General features: G+C 36.2%; 1 protein-coding gene across 2 annotated transcripts in view; it reads left to right on the plus strand.

Annotated features, from left to right (window-relative positions):
* The first annotated feature begins 104 nt into the window (after positions 1 to 104).
* The window catches only part of eIF5B (eukaryotic translation initiation factor 5B), an 88672-nt gene continuing 72555 nt past the window's right edge, over positions 105 to 16221 (plus strand). Inside the window, exons 1-3 of one of the 2 annotated variants that reach the window (XM_076506431.1) lie at positions 105 to 582; positions 4130 to 4252; positions 7666 to 7750. In XM_076506431.1, the coding sequence (XP_076362546.1) occupies positions 536 to 582; positions 4130 to 4252; positions 7666 to 7750 (255 nt within the window). In that variant the 5' untranslated portion in view covers positions 105 to 535. The remainder of the gene's footprint in view (positions 583 to 4129; positions 4253 to 7665; positions 7751 to 16221) is intronic. The other variant, XM_076506432.1, reaches the window with a different exon arrangement.

Below are 16221 nucleotides of genomic sequence, written 5' to 3' on the forward strand. Positions count from 1 at the left end.
ACACATTTGTTCCCCATGTGGATCATAAGTATCCTGATTAACACTGTTAAAGTCCGGGTGTCGATTTCTATCGACGAAAAGGGCGCAGAATCCCGTTGAGTAACTTTGCACGAAAAACGCTCGACAGCAATAACCTTTTTATTTCGTAACCGAATTAGAAACAGTAATTTAAAAATAAAAAAGTAAGTCAATATAAGCGTTTACAGTATGTGAATTTCTGACTGTTTACTGGGTTTTCAGTTTTAAAATCGTATGGAAATATAAATTACCTAAGGTTAGAGTTAGCTTTGTATATTTTCGAAAAAGTGCGATCAGAACGTCTTCTCTTCGAAATACTGGTCTTGTCGACCTGGTGGTACTAGATGGCACTGAATTCAATGTTAGTGAAGTTGCCACATGCTCAGTTTAAGGGAAATTGAATTCGTTTTTGTGTTGTTTATATTGGGTTTTGCTAATTAAGGTGTAAACAATTTAAGTCATTTTTAGAGGTTCACTTAGATACTTTAATTCACGAAACTTATGAGACTACGATATAATGGGAAAAGACAAAAAATCAAAGAAGGGAAAGCAAGAGGAAGACATGTAAGTTGCGAGTTAAAAATATGGAGTGAATGATACTGGTAGTGGTAGAATGAGTATTCGATAGTTATTATACTTCTCTTTATGAGGTTAAAATGGTAATTGTTGAGTTAGCGTAAAGAGAAACACCAATTTTACCGGAAACAATAGTAGTAAGACTACGAAACCTTAAGTTTAAGCTTAATCTAATATTATTACAGTGTAAATATAAGTACTAAAGAGGTTTTGTAATGGTTATATGCTATTGACAGTTTGTGAGATTTTGTTCATGAAGCAGATTGAATGTATGTTTCACTGTGAATATAATTAGGCACGTGGCAAAAATCTTAGTTATTTTTTGTTTATATAGATATCGTATTTTAATGCAAAATGAGTACTTATTTTTATGCTGTGGGCATTACTGGTTAAATAGTAATTCTCATACAGATAGTAATATATAATACAGTATATGCCTATACCATCTTAGATAGGGGTCTGAATGAGCTAACTGCATTTTATGCTTTTGCCAAAAATTAAATTGCAAGTTCAAGAAAAAAACAAAGTATATCTTGTTCCTTGATTTTTAATTTGAGTAGAATAAATGGTTTCCCCCCTTTTTTTTATCTCCAAGTAAAGAGCTATAAAAATCACTATACATAGAGCTTCTTTATGGCAAACAGTTGTAACTTTATTTTTTTTACTCAATCTTAGACATTAGTAAGCATTTTTAGTGAAAGAAAAGGTATTAAATTTGAAAAGCTAAGGAAACCTTTGAAATTCGAGCTTGAAAAGATTTATTATAAAATGCTTTGTTTTAACAAGGAGTTATTGATCCTTTTTTTTTGTTAGTGGTTAAGAAGGATCTGTGAGTTTGTAGGTCTATTTGATTTGATTTTTTAAATCTATTCCAAAAAAGTAATTTAAAATTAAGTTGGAAAATGGACAATTGCTGTTTCTCAACATCATTTTGTGAAATACCATTTTTCTTGCTCTATTTTAGAATTTTTTGATTGGATCCCTCACAAGTCTATTATGGACTTTTTTTTTCATTGTTTAATTTAGGAACTTGCATATTTTTGGACATTCATATTTCCAAGTTTGTTGATTATACCATATTGTTTGGAAAGCTGATTCATATGTTTTGTATTAGAAAATATCTTTAGTCTTAGTAATTGGACCTAAATATAGATATTTTGTTCCACAAAGAGGAAAGTCCAAATATTAGTGTTTGCAACAAAAAGTCTCTTGGTTTAGTACAATTGTCATACATATACATACCCATCACAGAAAAACATCTTACTTTCAACACTGCAAATGCTATGGTTGCAATAAAATTAGCTCAGGCTGAACACTTCATAACTTTCAGTCATCCAAATTCCTATTTTAATATCAATGTTTAAGTTAAATTTATATATAGAAATGTACATAATTGCCAAATCCATAATGTGAAATTCGTGCCTATTCACTGAAGTTGCAAAAGATTCTTGAGTATAAGAATCAACAATGTGTGTATAGATAAACACTAGAGTATTGTCTATATTGTTGGGCATGTTGAAATTTCTTAAAACTCTCCTCACTCCTACAGTTGTTACCAATGCAACACACCAAGAGACATTATATATTATTGATTTGTTATAAACCTTGGAAGCTATAATTGTGATTAACATTTATTAATCGGGAACTTCAGATATTTAACCAGAAAAGTTTATAGATTTTGAACATTAAACACCATTTAACTTCAGCATATTCACATCAGACATTAATACTTTTAGAGACATTATATAACTTCAGCAGTGAAAAGCTCGACATGTGATCTGTGAAGAATGGAGATCTAGCTTGCTCCCTGTTAAGTGTTTTGTACTTAGAGCAACTCAAAATTAGCTCTCTCATCAAAAATCTTTGATACCAAAGAAGAATCAATACTATTTATAGCTTTATAAAAACTTTTGCACAAAAATCATTATTTGTAATAAAAAAGAAACTATATGTATCAATTTTGTTGACAATTTTCATAAATAGGATATATATCAACATTTAACCTCTAAATCCAAATTACATTTTAAATCAGTTTTAGGTTATTAGAAACTGTAATACATAACACCATCTTCACATGCCAGTCAGCAGTAGTATCTCTAAATTCAATGATGAAGCAAAAATGCCAGAAGAGCAAGTTCTGTTGAAAATGCTTTTATTACTAAAAAGGACCTTAACAGTCTTATAAGTGAATTAGAAAAGTGGAAGATGAGTTTTAATAGTAAGATATGTAAGTAAATAAGATGGGTGTATGGAACATTAAAATGTATTTTTTGTGTAAGGGGAAACTGATAAGGGAGTAAGCTTTAAGCCAGATGCCATTACACTTTCATTAAGTGTCATGTTCTACATAAATCATCTGCCTACTTAAAGCTGGTAGTGTAGTGAAACTTTGTTAAAGGAACAACTGTGGTTTAACAAGTATCTCTTCTGAAAAGTAGAATTATATTCTAATTGTAGAAAGAGTCTTGTGAACAAAACTGGGGAAATGATGGGGTTGGTTTGCAAGGTAGAAGTAAACATGAAATTGTACAAACTACTAACTTTCTAGAATATTATTCTGCTTTTCTATTGCTTTTTTTTATTTACCAGAAAACAACCATCTTGACTGAAAGTTCAAAAGTTATTTTAAGATTCAAGGATATTATAAGAATGCATAATGTGTAAAATAACTGATATGTATTTTATGTGAAGATTAGTTACAACTAAAATTAGATGAAGTCTAGTGTTAATACTGCATGTAGATAAGCAAGCAAGCTTTAATATGATGTAGATATTAGTTTTTGATTGGTTTATAGAATAGCAGAAGACAGAAATAAACTAGTTATTTTTATTGAAATAAATTAAAATTGTTTGGCTACAATTTCTTGTAAAAATAACCTTTTACTTTTCAGAAAAAAGGATTTTATGCAAGCTTGAATATCAGATATGTAGCAATTAAATATGATTGTTACTTACTGAATGGTAACCATGCAATAAAATATTGTGATACAAAAGACAAAAATTAGAAATGCAAAATGTGATAAACAAATAGCATCAAAATTTATTTCTTGGGTATTTATTAACCTGAACAAAAAGATGTATTTTAGGGTGTTAGTTTTCTTCAATAAACATTTCAAGCAAGTTTTAGTACTTTTATTTTAACTCAAATTGTATTAACTGTAATGTGATGATTTTATGTGTACAGTGTACTGTGCATTAGGTGGTTGTACATGTATGAATGTAATTTTTTGTTGGATTAGTTGAAGGTTTATAAATGCTTTGTTTTATGTCTTTTGATAATTAAGTAATTTTCATATTATAACAGTCAGGATGGATATTTGTGTTTGAGACATAATCCTGTTAGTGGCTCAAAATCATTTCAGTACAGATTTCTTAACATTTTGATGTTATATTCTGCAATCTAGTAGTGGGAGTATTAATTTACCCCTTGAGTTTTATAATTGTGCATATACTTTAGTAATATAAAACTTGTTTCTGTTTTGTGGTGTTACTGGTTCTGAGTTTGATACTGTGGTGTATGTTGGGTTATTTTCAGTGGAAAGGTGGTGGGTGAAGACGATACTTCCAAGTTGAAAAATGATCTTGAACCAGAATCTCGGAATTCTAAAGTATCAACAAAAAAAATTAAAAAAGGCAAACATAAGAAAGATGATGACTGGTGTGTACTGTCAAATGTTTATCATAAAATTATGAAAATTTATTCTTGTATGTATTTGTTAAAGTTGAAATTTACAACTAATTTTTTTTATATATGAAATAATTTGCAGGAAAGTTATTTGTAGTATATAGCATAAAATTTATTTATTCTTCCAAAATGGTACTTGAAGAAGGATTTTAAATTTTATAGCTAAAATTGCTGTGATACTTTGAAATAAATTTTAAGTTACAGGAAGCTTAAATGTTTCAAATGTACAAATATAGGCCAATTGTATAATACCAGATAACTATCCTTTATTTTGTGTATAACAATCTTATAATGGAGCAGATTTTCAGGTGGTTTTTCTTCTTATCAACATAACAGACAGATTGTCTTTTCTTATGAAAGATTTCCCAAGTAAGAATATTATTTGCCTTGAATAACTAATGTGAATTTTATTTATACAGATGTAAATTACAAATTCAACCCTTCTAATTTGTTACAGCTTAGTATGAACCTTTGAGGTGGAAAGGTTTTTATTCTGAATTCTTACTCATAAATGTCATTATCTGCATCGTTTTTGTCTTCTCCTCAGTCTTTTGTTGGTGAGATGCCGATTTTGTATGTCTGGAACAATTATTTATCCCACCATGCACCACAGAAAAATCGATGTGACAGACTACAAAATGCATGACTGTCACTGGTTTTTGATGCAATGACTGGATATTTTGCACTATACTCTTTCCTAAATTTTTTATTCACAGTTTTAGTCCTTTTAGATTTGCCAGAATCAAAACAATCTGGTGAAGGAGACCTCTTTTTTTCCATCTTGTGAACGATTGCATTGGTGTTTCTATGCTGCTTAGAAAACGAGAAATACCCATTTTTGTGAGTGCTGATTGGCTGACAGGCACTGATGACATACCTATGGATTTCCCCACGTACCCAGTATGGAGAAGCACCACACTTAAACTATTGATAGACATCAGAGATACAAATATTTTTTATTATTTCAAGCACAAACATGATTATCGCAAGTAGCCATTTGGACAATGTCTTTTATTTGTTATCAAAATTTAGTTGTATCTCACTAGAAATTTTCTTTTCACCCCTTTCAAGCCCTGGGGGAACAATTTATCACTTTATTGTACAGGCCTATATAATATATAATAATTTGGGAGTTGCAACAAGTCATAATATTTGCCTGTATGAGCGTATAGTCGTAATGTATACACCAAAATCGTAATGATTACGCTCAAATTGTAATAGTTGGTATCTCTGGTATAGGTCACTGGTTTGGCCACATTTGGAGTATTGTTCAGTCTTGGGGTTCTTACATAAGAAATGGCATTGAATTGTTGGAAATGGTTTAAAGGAGGGTTACTAGAATGATGCCTGAGTTGGAGGAGTTTTCATACAAGGAGAGGTTGAAATCTCTCAAATTTGTTTTTGGAAAAAGAAGATATAATGGAGATTTGATTGAGATGTATAAGACTGTAAATGATCAGTTGAACATAGCATGATCATGGAAAACATCCATATACTGAATGGGGAGGCAGGCATGGATGGGTGCAGGGTTGAGGAAGCCTTACTTGTACAACAGCTCAGGCCTAAAATAAACCAATACAAAGGAACACCTTTATACCTATATTAATAAATATAATTAAACATCTAAGCACACCGTCTACATTCCTACAACCAGTTACACAACCCCCTTCAAACATGTGGTCAGCTATTGGTCAGTTACCTCTTTCTTTCTTTGAACCTGATGATGACCAAAGAAGGTCGAAACATTGTTCGCTCCTCTACATAAAAATTTTCTCAACCCAAACCAGCCGTTTTTACACATACATAAATGGGATTGATGGTTGTGATGCATCATCCTTTTTTCATATTTATCAGTGAAAATAGCAGGACTAGGGTACTCAAATACAAGATTGTTTTGTTTTTCTGACAAGGTGGTTGGCTTCTGGAATAGGTTACCTTCAGATGTTGTGGAGGCAGTAAATTTTAGTGAGCTTTAGAGAAATCTTGATAAATATATGAATGATAAGGGCTGGCTTAAGATTTTTTAAAAATGTATTTATTAATAGGTTTAGTTTAGAAAATGGGACAGCCAGCAAGAAGCATTTGCTATCATGTTGGCCTAGAACGTTGTTATGCTACAACTTCTTTATTCTTTGTGGTATAATCATTATTTTGATGAGCATCTATTGTCATCTGGAATTAATCTGTATAGTCATCTTGAGTAGGTAGTAGTCTTCTATGTATACCACAAAACTACTCAAATTTTAAAAAAATATGTAAACAATTAAAAATATTTTTTGTGGGTTATTTATCAGCCTTCATTTTCTCAAATATATAAAACTACAGATGAGGTAAAAACCTTTTATAGTTTTTTTTTTTAGTGAGATTGATCGAATGGTGGAATTTTAGTTACATTTTTCTCATTACTTGTTGTTGGCTTAAAGCTAAGATGATCATAAAGATAAATTCTGGTTAAAATGATTTTAAAACCTATACATCTTAATACAACAGACTCACCAGATATACATTGAAAACTACAAGTTGTTTGAAGAAAGTTTTAATGTGATACAGGATGATTCAAAATTACATTACATTTGCATATATCTAGGTTGCTTTTATTTCTCTTTTTTATCATTCATTAATCCATGACTAGCAGTGTTAAAGTGTACTTTTTTACTTATAGTTTCAAATTATTACATTAGGGATGAAAAACATATCTTTACAGTGAATCATAGAGATGTATACAAAATATAATCATTGTATTGTTATAATTGTGTTTACCAGCATATGCTTTTCAACAACTTTTAAGTCATAACTACTATGTCCTTACTGTGTTGTAAGTGAAAAAAGGTTCTAGAATTTATTTATAACAATTGAGCATGGACATGACACTATCTGTCTTCAAAGTTTTATACTGGTGATGAGGGCTTTGCAGATTGAAACCAATGTGATGTACAAACAATAAAATGTTACAGTTGGTAAGTAATAAATTAGAAATATGTGAAATCTATTGTTTTTAAAGGGACCCCAGTTTAGACTAACTTGCTAGGTATCTTCCAGCAGAATAATCACTTTTTTATGTAATAAACATCTTTTGTGTTTCTTCAGTGATTTTCATACATTTGTGTGAATTGATAACCAAATGATAATATATTATCTTGGTTTCAAGGAAGAAAATGTTGTGTGTATAAAATTTAAGGTTTCAGTCTATATCCCTTAAAAATCACTTGCATACACTTATGTATGCACATAATGACAAAGTAACAATAGTTTTGGATTAATAACTAAAACTGCATCAGTTCTTGAACATTTGTTTTTTTAGTCATGACATCTTACATTCTTTGAAGTACTTTCTGTTGTTAGTAGTACTATTAGCTTTACTAAATATTTTTTTTTTCTTTTTTTAGGAAGGAGGATGTTGCTAAAGAGATTGAATCCATGACACTAGAAGAAAAAGAAGTGAATGAAGCTGGAAAATATCCAAAGTTAAAAGTAACTTGTTAATAACACTTTTTCTACTTTGGTTGTAATATCTGCTCATAATTAATGGTAGAATTTACTGGTTAGCCAGTTTAATTGCAAAAAAAAATATTGCAGAAAACATTGTGCATCACTTACGTTTTGTTTTTTAATAGTTAATAATCTTGGATAGTATGCATTTTGTTTCCCATTTATAGTAACTTGAAAATATTATGCGTACAGTTGTTAATGTGGATTTTCATTCTGTCAGTCTGGCTTAGGTTGTAGCTTAATGTGTTGCAGATGGGTCATGAGTTTACTTGTGTCCCATACAGAGTCTCTTTGTGTGCCATTTATTAAAACATTAAGTTTGAAAGGAGTCGGGTGCATTTTAATGCATTCAACTATATTCTTTATTATTTATTTGAAATTTACAGAGTATGTCCATGAAGACATCTAGTAAAATTTTAAAGTGTGGCATCTTATAAAACAGTTTCCTTTATGGATTAAAATTGCACAAAGCTTGCCTATCTATCACATTTCACTTCTTTTCCCATGGGCAGTACAAATTCTGCAGGTTCTGGTAGTAAATTTCTTTTTCCTTTAGATGAAAGTAACACAGAAATAAGCTGCTTTATGTCCCCAGACAGTTATCTTGGGGGATCCTCATGTGGGACATTCGTTGTACCTTCAGGTGATGGACCAGGCTCATTCTTATCTAGTTCCAGTGAGCCGCCTTTCTCTTTTTCAGCAATCCATTTTCTTTTCACAGAGAGGAGGAATGCTTATATTTTATTTTTGTCTGTTGATTCAGGACTTTGTAGATTATATATATATATATTGAAAAAGACTATAATTTGTTAGTTAAAACTACTTTTTGTTTTCCATTTCACTGTTTTTCTGAGAATGGTGTGGTATGAGAGATACTGATTTGCATCATCAACACATTTCATGTGGGAAGTGTGTTGGAGAACACACACAGTTTTTTTTTTATTTCTTCTTTACTTAATTTTCTTTTTCTTTCTTGTGGTAGAAACAGCTGAGTTGTGGATGATTTAAATCATTCTCACTTCTGTCTTGGTTTTCCATATGAAAACAAGAACATAACCATTTTTACAGAAAGCTGTTTCATCTTTTTTTCATTGTTGAAACTTCAGGTTTGGTGGCAACCCTCTATTTACTCTGATTGTTCTGCAAACTCTTGTTTTATGTTTTAGGAACAGGTTTGTAATGGAAGTACTGTTGTAGTAATTGTCCTGGTATATGTGGTGCCACAATTCAAGATTGGGAGAAAAAACTGAAAGAATAGTTTTTTCCAGTTTATTCCCCTCATCAATATAAATCTTCATATTATATTTACAACATAAAGCAGAGGGTTGTTATAAAGAGCTCAATTAAATTGGATTAATATTGCAAGTGGTGTACCACAGGGCTTAGTCTTGGCACTGTTGCTCTTTTTGAGTTACATTAATTACATAGATGAAGGAATGGTCAATAAATTGCTTAAATTTGCAGATGGTATTAAAGTCTTGGGTATTACCATCTGTGAAGAGGATGCTGCTGATGCAAAAGGGTTTAGATAATTTATTGAGTTGGACAAATAAATGGGTTTTTATTATAATAAATGCAAGATAATGCATGTGGGTTATCACAATTTGAATTGTAAGTATAATTTGGATGGGAATAACCTTGGCAGTCATGAATGAAAGGGATCTTGATGTAGTAGTTGACCAATTTCTTAAGCCATCCAAGCAGTGTGCTGTTACTTGCAATACATCATACAAGATTTTATGTTGTATCTACAGAAATATTGAATACAAGTCTAAAGATGTTGTAACTTCACTATAGAGGTCACTAGTTATTCCCCTCGGTGTGGATTCCTGTACGTGGTGAGGGGACCTCCCAGGGAAGGTTCTGTTCTATCTGGTTACCTTCTCTGGGATCTAAACATCCACCCACGTGTTTGCCGTGCGTGGCGACCCGTGAAGGGGAGGAGAGGATCCTGGTGGTTGAGGGGTCCAACCCTAACACACCACTTTGGCCTCGAATTCCTGTAGATGGGCTGCCTTGGGTGGCCCCCCTTGGGTCAATCGGCTGGTCCACTTGGGCTAGAGTCAACCAAGTACCAGTGTTGGAAGTTCTCAACAGGTGTTGTAGACATTGTGCCTGATGCTGGTGTTTGGGTATAGTGCTCAGGAAACCCTGGCGTTGCTGCATTGTCCTTGCGTGACTTTGTAGTGCGTCCCCTTGTAGGGCTCCATGGTGGGTGGGGTCAGTGGGTACCGAAATTTTTTCCTTTTCCTATGGATTCTCTAAAAAATTTAAATAAAATTGTAAAAAACAGTCAATGGGTAGCGACCACGTCTTGAATACTCAGAACAGCAATCTTCAACATCAGTAACACACGCACCTCATTTTCTTATATTACGTTCTCTTCGAAAAACCTTTAGGGCAAATGTCCCCTTTTTTTATTCAAAAGGGACTAGAGGGACTTGCTGGCTCTCCAAAGTCAGTAAAGAAACTTCGATCTGGTGACATATTGGTTGAAACATCCACATCCCAACACAGTGAACTCCTCTTGAATTCAAAGGCAATTGGGGATATACCTATTGAGGTTACACCCCATGCTACCTTGAATTCTTCACAAGGAGTTATTGTTGAAAGGGATTTGAAGAACGTTCCCGAGTCAGAGATTCTCGCTGGTCTCTCCACTCAAAGAGTTTCTGCAGTGAGGCGCATCTCCACTCGCAAAGATGGAGTTACACTGCCAACAAATACCCTCGTTTTAACATTTACTTCACCACGTGCACCTGCCACCATCAAGGCAGGTTATCTCATTTGCAGGGTTCGGCCATACATACCAAACCCTCTTCGATGTTTCCAATGTCAGAGATTCGGCCACTCAAAGACATCTTGTCGTGGTTCCCTGACATGTGCTCGTTGTGGAGGCAAGGACCACGATTCCTATGACTGTGACATGAACCCACATTGCGTAAACTGCAATGGTTCTCACCCCTCTTACTTTCATTCTTGCCCAAAATGGTTGGAGGAAAAAGAGGTGCAGCGTTTGAAAACGACACATAACATTAGTTGTTCTGAGGCTCGGAAATTGCTGTCCACAACTCCATCTCGGACATATGCTGCTGCACTTCATTCCACAACTACAGTGGAAGTGCAGACAGATCTCTCTGTGCTTCCAAGAGAATCGTTTTCAAAACAAATGAAAAGCCTTTTGACTTCCGTGGTTAAAAAGGTTGATGAATCGACTTCCACACCCATCTCTGTTCCTCCCATACCTTCCAACAAACCTCAAGATCCACGTCCTTCAGTTTCAAATACAGGCATTTCTTCTGATACATCTTTTTCTCCCACCACAAGAGACAAAACAATTATTCGTTTGCGTCCTCAGTCACTGGATTCCCCTTCCAATAACAAAAACCTACCCACCCGACCCAGAGCAGGATCCATGGAGGTTGATAGACCTCCTCCGACTAAAGACAGTAAAGAAAAAAGACGTGGTCGTAAACCGAAGGGTTCTCCAGCCACTTCGCCTACCCGTTCTTAAAAATGGCCACCTTGATACAATGGAACTGTCGAGGTTTACGTTCTAATCTGGATGATATCAAAACGCTGATTGCTTCCTACCATCCTGTTTGTCTTTCTTTACAAGAAACATTTCTCAAAACTGCTGATACTGTCTCCATTCGGCAGTTTTCTCTGTACAGAAATGACAGGTTGTGTGATGGTCGAGTACATGGAGGGGTGGCACTGTTGGTTGATCAACACGTCCTCACCCTGTCTTTGTCACTCAACACACCCTTGGAGGCTGTAGCTATCCGTGTTTCCTTGGGTCATACCATCACTGTTTGTTCTCTGTACCTGTCCCATGCTCTCGTTGAACAATTGCCATCTCCATTTCTAATCCTAGGGGATTTTAATGGACATCATCCCCTCTGGGGAAGTGCTATTATTGATGGGAGGGGCCGATCTGTAGAGCGGATGCTCTATGATCACAATCTTTCTCTTTTCAATACTGGTTCTTCCACTTGCTTTCATGCACCTAGTCAGTCCTTTACTGCTATTGATCTCTCAGTTTGCTCCCCTTCATTATTCTCCCATTTTTCATGGAGGGTTGACAGTAATCCACTAGGCAGTGATCATTTTCCGATCCTTTTGAGAGAGACTGGCCGTGGTCGATGCCACCCGACCCACGTGCCCCGGTGGAAGCTGGATCAGGCAGACTGGTCCACTTTCACTGCTCTCACAGAACTTGATCCTGCCATCGTAAATCAGTCATCAATAGACGATGGCAGTTAGCAGCGGTAACTGACTGTATTACACATGCAGCTGCTCAGTGTATTCCTAAAACCTCGACACGTTTTCCACGATATCCTCGTCCGTGGTGGAATCCTGCTTGCCACTTAGCACGGAAGGCTCAAAAGCGGGCCTGGGATACTTTTTGTAGATATCCCACACTTTCAAACCGGGTTGCTTTCCAACGGGCCTGTGCACATGCTAGGTGGGTCAAAGCCAGAAGGAATCTTGGATTAAGTTCACAACCAGCATATCTTCTACCACCAGTTCCAAGATCATATGGGACAGGATTCGAAAGGTTAATGGGCACTACAATTCTGTCCCCCTCTCGATCTTACTCTCTGATGGTCAGGAGGTGACTGATGTTCGGAACATCGCTAACACTCTAGGTGAAAGCTTTTGCCACCAGTTCCAAGATCATATGGGACAGGATACGAAAGGTTAATGGGCACTACAATTCTGTCCCCCTCTCGATCTTACTCTCTGATGGTCAGGAGGTGACTGATGTTCGGAACATCGCTAACACTCTAGGTGAAAGCTTTTGCCACCAGTTCCAAGATCATATGGGACAGGATTGAAGGTTAATGGGCACTACAATTCTGTCCCCCTCTTGATCTTACTCTCTGATGGTCAGGAGGTGACTGATGTTCGGAACATCGCTAACACTCTAGGTGAAAGCTTTTGCCGGGTATCTAGCACTTCTGCTTGTTCCTCCACCTTCCTGGCCATCAAGACTCGGGCAGAGCGATCACCTCTTTCCTTTCGAACTGACTGTTTCTTTGACTATAATTGTCCCTTTATCCTGGTGAAACTAAAAATGGCCCTTCATCGGTCTGCCAGTACGTCTGTTTGACCTGATGATATTCATTATGACATGCTGCACCATCTATCTCCTGCTTCTCTTGATGTCCTTCTGATTGTTTTCAACCGGATCTGGCAGGAGAATGTTTTTCCTGATGCCTGGCACCAGGCTATTATTTTATCTTTCTCTAAGCCAGGGAAAGATCCCAAGATTCCTTCAAACTACCATCCAATTGCTTTGACGAGCTGTCTCTGTAAGACATTAGAAAGGATGGTTAATGCTCATCTTGTTTGGTTCCTTGAATCAAACAATCTCCTCTCGCCCACCCAGTGTGGGTTCCGTCGACAGCACTCCACCACAGACCACCTAATTCCTCTTGAAACATCTATCAGAGAAGCCTTTCTCAACCGCCAACATCTTGTATCAATATTCTTTGACTTAGAGAAGGCTTACGGCACAACATGGAGGTATGGCGTTTTGCGAGACCTCCATACATATGGGTTACGTGGCCATCTACCCATGTTTATTAAAAAATTTTTAATGGACAGGAGATTCCAAGTTCGTGTGGGTTCGACACTTTCCCGTTCTTTTGTACAGGAACTTGGAGTCCGTCAAGGCTGTGTATTGAGTGTTACACTCTTCAGTATAAAGATAAATGCCATCACTGAACAACTCCCTCTCACTGTTGCGAATGGGCTGTATGTCGACGACTTTCACATCTCATGTCAGTCGTCAAACATGAGTTATATTGAGCGGCAACTACAAACCGCCCTCAATTGTGTACAGAAGTGGACTCTGGCAAACGGCTTTAATTTCTCTCTCTCCAAAACTGTATGCATGCACTTTTGCCGTCGACGGGGTATTCACCCTGATCCTGAACTTCATATCGGTGAAGTTTTGCTGCCAGTGGTCCCGGAGACCAAGTTCTTGGGGCTTATCTTTGATTGTAAACTGACCTTTATACCACACTTAAAGCAGCTTCGGGTCAAATACACAAGAGCACTGAACATCCTCCGTGTTCTCTCTTCTACCAGTTGGGGGGCAGATCGCTGTTCAATGTTAAAGGTATATCGTGCTCTTATTAGATCGAAACTCGATTATGGATCAATGGTCTATGGCTCTGCCAGACCCTCGGCCTTAAAGATGCTGGACCCCGTTCATCACCAAGGACTTCGACTTTGCACTGGGGCTTTCCGTACTTCTCCAGTTCAAAGTATATACATTGAATCTCATGAACCTTCTCTACACCTTCGCCGTTTGCAACTATCTTTACAATATACTTCGAAACTTCATTCCTTACCAAAGCATCCCACCTGGAAATGTTTTTTCCTTCCTCGGTGGGCAGTACTTTTTCAGAACAGACGATCTGTCATTGCTCTGTTTGGCCTTCGCATCCAGGCGCAATTGGATGAATTGGGTCTGTCCTTGGATAACATTGCAGATTCCACAGGTTGGCCCATCCCACCATGGCTTATTACAGCCCCCAAATGTGACCTTTCTTTCAGTCACCTAAAAAAGGCAGATACTCCAGATTGGAAGTACCGTCTTTTATTCAATGAATATCTTTCAAACAATCATTCAGTTCCCATTTATTCAGATGGTTCCAAATCGGGTAATTCAGTGGGCTCTGCTATGGTTTGCTATGGGTCAGTAGTTGCGTGCAGAATCCCTTTTACAGCATCTGTGTTCACTGCTGAACTGTATGCCATATCTCTTGCCCTGGATCATATTGCAGCTGAGCAGTACTCCAACTGCACTATTTATACTGATTTGCTTAGTTCTATACTTGCCTTGGAATCTCTACACGTTAGCTTACATCCTATTCTCGCTGATATTCGAAACCGACTGGCCCATTTCTCATTAGCAACTACTTCAATCCAGTTTTTCTGGATACCAGGCCATGTTGGTATTCGCGGGAACGAGCTTGCAGACATGGCAGCTAAATATGTCTGCTTCAGCACCATCACTCTTATGCCTATTCCGTACATGGACTATGGTGTTGTCTTCAAGGCTCGGCTCCGTGCCAGCTGGCAGTCCACTTGGGTGAGCAAGCGTGACAACAAACTTTTCAAATCAAACCCAAAATTGGACTTGCCATCTAGCTTCCGTAAAGTTTGGAAGGAGGAAGTTGTTCTCACTAGGCTACGCATTGGTCACAGTTTTTTAACTCATCATTTTCTTTTATCTGGAACTGATGCACCAATGTGTAGTTTGTGTAACACTCAAATCACTATCAGCCACGTTTTACTTTCTTGCCATCGTTACAATTCTCAACGACGGCAATATTTTAAACATATTTTTTCCCAGGGTCAGTCTGTAACATTGGACAGAGTTATTGATGATGGTGACTCTGTCCACCTTGATAATGTTTTTAATTTTTTAATGGCCATTAATCTTTTAATCTCATTTAAGTGTTGCATATTTATTCATTACACCTTTTAATTGTGGTTCCTTTTTTACAGTTTTAATCTCTCTCCTTCAATTTGACATTGGACAATGGCCAGAACATTAAATAACTCGACACCAGGACTGGAAAGGCCAACTTCAGGTGACTAACGCTCCTGTTTGAACTATCCGTTTGAACTACTCGTTAGTCATCCTGGCGAGTTGTTATTATACTTTGCTGCATATCATTTCACACTTTTACTACTTAACTTTTAGTACTGGCCATATTGACTCATAACCCGGAACCAGGACTGGAAAGACCAACTTCAGGTGACAGACGGTGGTTTTTATACTTACCTGTTAGTCTTCCTGGCGGGTTACGATCATTACCATTCTGCTACAGGTAGTTCTTTACAACTTTGTTGACTGGATGTCAACATTGGTTTTTACGCCATTTTCTGTTTTAATTGCCGTTTTGCTTTTATCTTCAATTACTTTTACAAATTTTACTCCATTTACTTGACTTTTATCTTTTTACTGGACATTTGGCTACTCATTATTACGATTTTGCGGAGTGTCTTTTAAAACTTTTATTCTTTTACATTTTGATAATAGCTGCTATGACACATAACCTGGAACCAGGACTGGAAAGGCCAACTTCAGGTGATTGACGGTGGTTCTTGAACTTACCTGTTAGTCTTCCTGGCGGGTTATGATCATTACCATTTTGCTAGAGTAAATATTTTACAACTTTGAAGACTGGATGTCACCATTGGTTTTTACACCATTTTCTGTTTTAATTGCTGTTTTGTTTTTTACCTTCATTTACTTTTACAAATTTTACTCCATTTACTTGACTTTATCTTTTACTGGACATTTGGCTACTCATTATTACAATTTTGCGGAGTGTATTTTAAAACTTTTATTCTTTTACATTTTGATAATAGCTGCTATGACACATAACCCGGAACCAGGACTGGAAAGGCCAACTTCAGGTGATTGA

This window comes from Tachypleus tridentatus, chromosome 6 (assembly GCF_004210375.1).
Source record: "Tachypleus tridentatus isolate NWPU-2018 chromosome 6, ASM421037v1, whole genome shotgun sequence".
NCBI lineage: Eukaryota > Metazoa > Arthropoda > Merostomata > Xiphosura > Limulidae > Tachypleus > Tachypleus tridentatus.